Here is a 6,842-nt window from a genome sequence, read left to right as displayed (position 1 = left end):
TTGCAAAGAACTAAGTTTAAACAAAACAGTTTACTTCTCTTAACAAATAATACTTTTAGAACATTTAACATTTACGCTTTACAGTCCTGTTAAGTTTGCATTTTTGAGTCCTTATATTTACAGTCTACTGATATTGCCAAGTCCAATTCTTCTTTGCTGGTGGTTGGTTTTGAAGACTTCAGAGGCTTGGTGAACAGGATTCAAGGTGTTGAAGGTTCCCAGAAAACTCAGGATTTACATACACAAAAACCCTGAAACAATAAATTCTAACGTCTACAATATAGCAAAAAAAATTAAACTCCCTTCCCACTAGTTCCCCACAACATTGCAGTTACCTTAAACAAGGTGTTAAGGGCTTAATAAAATCAATCAAGGTCCCAGCCTGGTAGCCTTGCTTCTTCCAACCTCATGAGTTCTGCAGCATTCTGCTTCTTTTCAGACTCCACCCCTTTCTGGGTCATCCCATTCTTACACAGGGGTTACATACGCCTTTGGTTTAAGGTAGGCATAAACACTGCAGGTTCAACTACCCCTGGAATTTTTCGAATGCTTCAATGAGAGGTTTATGGCAAGCATAAACATTGGAGGCTATTGATTCATTAAGCTACTTGGGTGCAGTACAACAGGAGCGAGTTCAACCGAGAGGAAGAGTATCAAAATTAGAGGCTTTGTTTCCTGTCAAAGTTGCCGGGTCTGGGTAAAATTCCAGAGTTGCCCATGACTACTTTTTCCCTAGAAAGCGAGCGTCCTTTCGTCTGAACAAAGCACCAGAGGCACCAGAAAGGCGGGGCATTCAAAAGCCTTTGGGGTGAGTGTTGAGCTAAATGGAGATATTGCGGTGTCATCTTTTGAGGGGAAAAAATGTCAACTGCAAATACACGGTTTTATTCTTTCAAGAGTGTGAATTTCAGCTGTTCTCCTAGACACATCAATATCCTTCGCCAGCCACCCCCTTTCCCTCAGCCCGGTGTGAGCCAGAAAGGGCAGGCAGACGAGAGGCTTTCTGTTTTCTCCCTCTCCCCAGCTGGCGGGAAAATTAGCCATTTCCTCAGCAGGACTCCGTCCCTCCCCCTGGAGCCGTGACTTGCTCCGGAGTGCCGCTGCTGCTGCTGCTGCTGGTTGGGCGGTCCTTGTCGCCCACCCCCTCATTCACTCTCCACCCCTCCAAGCCTGCGCCTGGGACGGGCTCGCCGCTGCAGCCCCCGGAGCAAGCGCTGAAGTCGGGGAGCCGAGATTTGCAGCTGCTGCAACTACTCCGTCTGCCCAGTGCAGGGGGTTCCCCGCACCCCGCATTCCCGGAGCTGTCGGCGGCATGGCACGCGCCGCTTTGTCCGGGCTTTGCTTCGGGGTGCTGCTGTGGAGCTCGAGCCTCTTCCCCTTGGCTTCCCTGCAGCCGCAGCGGGGGAGCGTGTGGTGCCCCAGCCGCTGCCTCTGCTTCCGCACCACGGTGCGCTGCATGCACCTCATGCTGGAGAGCGTCCCCGCCGTGGCGCCGCAGACCACCATCCTGTAAGTGGGCCTCGGGGAGGGAGCCACAGCAGCCTCAGATGACCGGGACGGGGAGCGGGGGGGAATACCTGGCCATGGCGAAAGGGAGTGAGACCTGGCGAGGCGCGCCTTTGTCTGCGTATTTGGGTGGGTCCCCTTGCAAGAGTTTCTTTTGTTAGCACCACCACTAAATTTAGTGGGTGTGTTTGGGTCTGCAAGCTACGGCTCTGTCCAAGCCATTCGCAGCCAGCTGGCTGCGATCCACAAACTTGTTAAGCTGGATGGCTTGGATAGAGTTTAATTACGAAGTAGGGCGTGAGTAGATTTTAAATCCACGGAATTCAGACAAGATTTGGGAAAAAAATGACTCAGATATATATTTGTGTGTGTGTGTGTTTAAAAATAATCCTGCTTGTGGTTTACTCCCAAACATTTCAGTCTGTGCTCATTTAGAGCTCTTACTGCAAAGCCTTCCAGTGAGATTTCTTTGTTTTCTGCTGAGTGCCCCACACCTTCAAGACCTCTGTGTGGCTTTGTCCTCTTTAGGAATGTAACCAGTAGCATAAGCTCTGTGGCTTTTCCGACTGGCTGGTCTACCCTGGCCTCTTTGTTATAGCAGCTTTCCATTCATTCTTCTCTTCTCAGTTTCCAGGACTGTTTAAAGGTGTTGGGGAATATGTTCAGAATGGTTGTGGGCCAGTGTTTCTATTTTGGTTCTTCTCTTGTTGCGTTTAGGCAGCTAGTGTAAATTTTGGATTGGAAATTGCGGGTTCCTGGATGTTTTGTGCATGAATTTGATCCCCCCCATCCCCTTTAACTGCAACCACTTCAGAGAGGCTTTTAAATAGGGCCCTTATTAGCTACTTTAGGTGTGGCATTCTTCATAAGAAAAGAGAGGTCATTTGGGGATAATTTCCCCTTTGTTTAACTTTTGTAGCCATAAAATATACAATGGAGTGCCTGTGTTGAATTATGCCAGTAGAATATAAGCCCCTGATCTTGTAAAGATGTATGCACATGCTTAATGTTACAGAATGTGAGCCACAGTGACATCACTGAAAGTATGCACATTGAGCAGAAGTCTTACAGTGCACAAATTTAAGCTAGGCTCAAGCCCTTGGGTGGTAAGCACATCAGTTCCTTTGTGATCTGAAACTGTATGCTACCTTGATTTCTATTTACCTGGTCTGTAGAAGTAAAGCAAGGACTCAGTGTTAGGTGTAATTCTCTCATGTGCCAAAGGATGCATAATCCCAACACCTGTTTGTCCTTATTCTTGTAGATGTGAACAGTACCAAGGTATGTTTACTCATGGAGAATCTTTACATAAGTACCTGCTGGGATTTTACACTTGGAAATACTTTTACATAGTTGCAATATTGCACATGCTTGAAGTATTGTGATCCAGTATTGTCACAGGAAGAGCTGCTGAAGGATATTTTGAAGAGTCTGGGGCAGGGGTAGGGAACCTGCGGCTCTCCAGATGTTCAGGAACTACAATTCCCATCAGCCCCTACCAGCATGGCCAATTGGCCATGCTGACAGAGGCTGATGGGAATTGTAGTTCCTGAACATCTGGAGAGCCGCAGGTTCCCTACCCCTGGTCTGGGGGGAGGGGGGGGGATGTCCAAATTCCTAGAAGTCTGCCTAAAAACTTAAAGAAGCCAGCCCTGTGTAAGGCTGGATTTACACTTAAAAGTTCATGCAACCAGGTGCCTTGAACTTTCTAAAGTCTGTCTTTCAGCACTATTTTTTTAAAAGAAGAGAACCTTTCACCTCTCCATTTTTTAGTAAGAAAACCTGTACAAATTTATATCTCTGATATATTTGTGGTGCTCATGTTCTTCAAGTATGTCAACAGTTCCGCTGACTTCATGAGGGGGACATTATGAGGCTCAGTAGGGTTACTGAGAAGTAAATCCACTGGAAGTTAATGGAACTTGCTTCCATGTAAACGTTCTTAGAATCACAACTTTAATTTTAGAATTCTGTGTGGGTGAGAGTAGAATATATGAGGCATGGACTTTTCAAGGCCCTCAGTAATGTCTCAGATTCTACATACTACGAAAAATGTTTCTTTACCTTTAACTTTGACTTGATGTACCATTGATCCATCAGAAGTTGTAAAAAATTCACTTACTTGCACAGAGGAAGAGGATGGTTAATGTTTGTTGCATTTGAAATAAAGTATGTTCATAAAGTATGCTGATAAATATTCATTGTGCCATTTCCTATTATTACCTCTTGTGTACAACCCTGAATGTGGGTTCATGTTGTAGTTCTCAGTAATGCAAACATATTTCTGAAGATTTGAATGGATATTAATATTATGAATGTAAAATATTAACCCTGCTAAAACTTTGTGGATGTTGCATTTTGTATTGCCTGTTGTATTTTAGTAAGTAAAATGGTTCTATAATTGGCATGAGAGTAGAGTTTCCTCCCAGTGATTCCTGTGACCCCCATTTTGGCTGATTTATAGTTTGGCTGATTGATTTCAGTTCTCAGGAACTATCGTGATGTGTGTTGTGTGGTCTGGATCATGTGGCTTAGTCTTTAAAAAGATTGAAGTACAGAAATGGCTGCTTTAGGGAAGGAGTTGCTCTGTACTTCTTAATAAAAATTAATTAGCTTTTCTAAGTTGCAAAATCCAGTGGTGTCTCCACATTTTAGTTAACTGTAGTCTACAGCAAGAGAGAATAGCCACATAATATTCCCTTGGTACAGTACAATGATGTTCAGAGGTTATTGAGGTAGCATGTGACAGGATCCTTCTCATTTGGTGTTTATTTTGTTTCCATTCTGCATGTTATTCAGAAATGTAAAATGCTATTTTTCTTGTCTGTAAATATTCTATAGGTCTGGGCTTGTGGTTGCGCGTGGTCTTAGTGTATCTAAAAAAGGATTGGATCCCTCTAACCACTTCTTCACCTGCATGGGGAAGGTTATGACTTTGGTAAGCCCATTCTGCATCCTAGATAGGATGGTCATCCCCATCCTTAGAAACAGGGACAGCACGAGCAATGTGTTGGGTTGGATCCCAGAAAAGGAGTTGGTAGAACTTCGCTTTCTCCTTCCTCAGCACAGGATGAAGTGATGCAGTGACAAAGAGGAATGGTATCCATCCAGTCACCTCCCCTTGTTCCTTCACTGTCTATAACTGGAAGTGGAAGGGGGCAGAAAACTGATTTTTATCTGATACCCTCTGGTCATTGCAACCCACTGTTCTGGGGCACATTTTTCTTGTGAAGCTCTCTCAGTAGTTAGAGAGGAGATTTGGGACAAATGACTAGCAAGTTGAAGAAAGGGAAGATGGGCGAAGAGCTGCTCTGCCAACTCTTTCAGTGGACACTTCCTCTGGTTCCGTTGTTCTGAAAGTTCCTGTTGTGTTTACAGTAGGGTTAATACATCAGTGTGAGAAAATTGAATAACGAAGCTGCCATCTTAGTCTTTTTCTTCTATACTGTGTCATCTATGTATAAATAGATACAGTGCAGGATTGTGTATCATAGGAAAGAACACATAGGAAAGAATACATTGGAATTGGACCCTCACTTCAAACCTATAAAATTATAAGTGAAAAGTTAATACCTTTTAAAAGTAAATACTTTTTTAAGTGGATACTTTTAAAGAAGCTCTTTACAGATTATGATTATTAGTTTTATGATGTTTTTATAATGCTGGTATTTTGTAAGTGTTGGTTTTAAATATAATTGATACATACCGTATATTTTTATTGAATTTTTATATCTTGCAGACTTTGTTTGCTGGTCTGGATCATCTTTTTTTTGGTGGGAGGAGTGGGGGGGAAGGAACAGTAATAACCCTTAAAATAAATGATGAAGAATAAAGCCATTCTTTCACGTTGCCTGACATTTGTGAACCCAATATAAAAATTTACTAGCGAGTTCTAAGTATGTATGGTTATGAGGATGCCAGATTAAATCCTTTTAGAATGCACAGGGATGAAGTTATTATCATCATATCCCCGCCATGATCACCTCTACAATCTACCAGTGTATTTCTTTTATGTTAGACCAGTGGTGGCGAACCTATGACACTCCAAATTTAGGTTGAAATCACAGGGATGAGAAACTTCATTCCATTATTTTTTGTTGACTTGAGTGCTAGCTACTTATGGGGTACACCATAGGTTCGCCACCACTGGTCTAACATGGACTACAATTCCCATCAGCCCCTGCCAGCATGGGCAATTGGCCATGAATATCTGGAGTGCCATAGGTTCGCCACCACTGTGTTAGACCGTTCAGACATGTCAGGCAACATTTACTCCTGATATAAGGATCAGCAAAACTCTGAACATAACATGTTAGGTGATTCTATGGTTTTTGTTCTTGCTTTAGCATAAACAGCTACTTAGTTACTTTGCATATGGAGGAACCATCGTTTCAAAATTGGGATCAATTATTCTCTAACTTCTACCTCATAAAACTATTTTTTTTTTGCATTTATGGTTCCATTTGCAATCAGCTCCATGTCAGAAGTAAAGTGAAAAGTATGTCAGACTTTCCAACACATCTGAGATTTCTTCTCTCTCTCTTGTGGAGAGATACCACAACCCTGCAACTGCTGAGCCCTTTTGGAATACAAAGAGTGGTTATGGATAACTTATATTAACTGTGGGCCTAAAATCCAGTGCAGTACAGAGCAGTAGGAGAGCAAATGCTGGCTCAGCTAAAATGGAATGTCTCAAATGTTGGGGGAGGGGATGTGTTCATTCTCATCTGTTGCCAGGTTTGGATTCTTGTTGCTGTGAGGCTATTACTGTTGCTAAGAGCCAGCTGATTCCTTTGAAATGAAAATTGAATGAGTGTTTAAGATCCAGCAGCTAATGATTTGGAAACTGGAGAAGTGTTACTGTTTCTTGACAGCTGCAGGAACTCTGTGGTTGCCATCATGTACTCTGCTCCTCTGATTTTTCTGGCCCCTAAAAATATTTTTATTTATAAATGAACGCTGCTGAAAATCCAGCTCTATCACAGGAGTATGGCGTGAAACTATTTCTGTTTGTGACGTGAAAACCAAGATCTTTTCAGTGGACTTTTGATGTCTTGTCATGGACCTCTGAGCACAAACATTAAGGAGGATGAAAGGGTCAGATCTCTTGATTTAAAATAGGTTTAGAGTAGGTGTCAAACTCGTGCCCCCCAGATTTTATGGACTACAGTTCCCATCATCCCCTGCCAGCACCATGCTGGCAGGGGATGATGGCAACTGTAGTCCATATCATCTGGAGGGCCGTGAGTTTGACACCTGTGTAAGAAGAAGAGGAAGAGTTTGGATTTATATCCCCCCTTTCTCTCCTGCAGGAGACTCAAAGGGGCTTACAATCT

The 6,842-nt window shown here is 43.0% G+C and overlaps 1 protein-coding gene across 3 annotated transcripts in view; it reads left to right on the top strand.

The window, feature by feature from the left end:
• Positions 1-722: 722 nt before the first annotated feature.
• The window catches only part of PXDN (peroxidasin), a 67,581-nt gene continuing 61,461 nt past the window's right edge, over positions 723-6,842 (top strand). For 2 of the 3 annotated variants that reach the window (XM_048497945.1, XM_048497937.1), the window contains exon 1: positions 1,175-1,509. In XM_048497945.1, the coding sequence (XP_048353902.1) occupies positions 1,313-1,509 (197 nt within the window). In that variant the 5' untranslated portion in view covers positions 1,175-1,312. Of the gene's footprint in view, positions 809-1,174; positions 1,510-6,842 lie in introns of those variants that run through there. The other variant, XM_048497952.1, reaches the window with a different exon arrangement.

Source organism: Sphaerodactylus townsendi, linkage group LG01 (genome assembly GCF_021028975.2).
Source record: "Sphaerodactylus townsendi isolate TG3544 linkage group LG01, MPM_Stown_v2.3, whole genome shotgun sequence".
NCBI classification, from domain to species: Eukaryota; Metazoa; Chordata; class Lepidosauria; order Squamata; family Sphaerodactylidae; genus Sphaerodactylus; species Sphaerodactylus townsendi.
The sequence above is the reverse complement of the archived record's forward strand: the minus strand, read 5'-3'. Positions and strand labels throughout refer to the sequence as shown.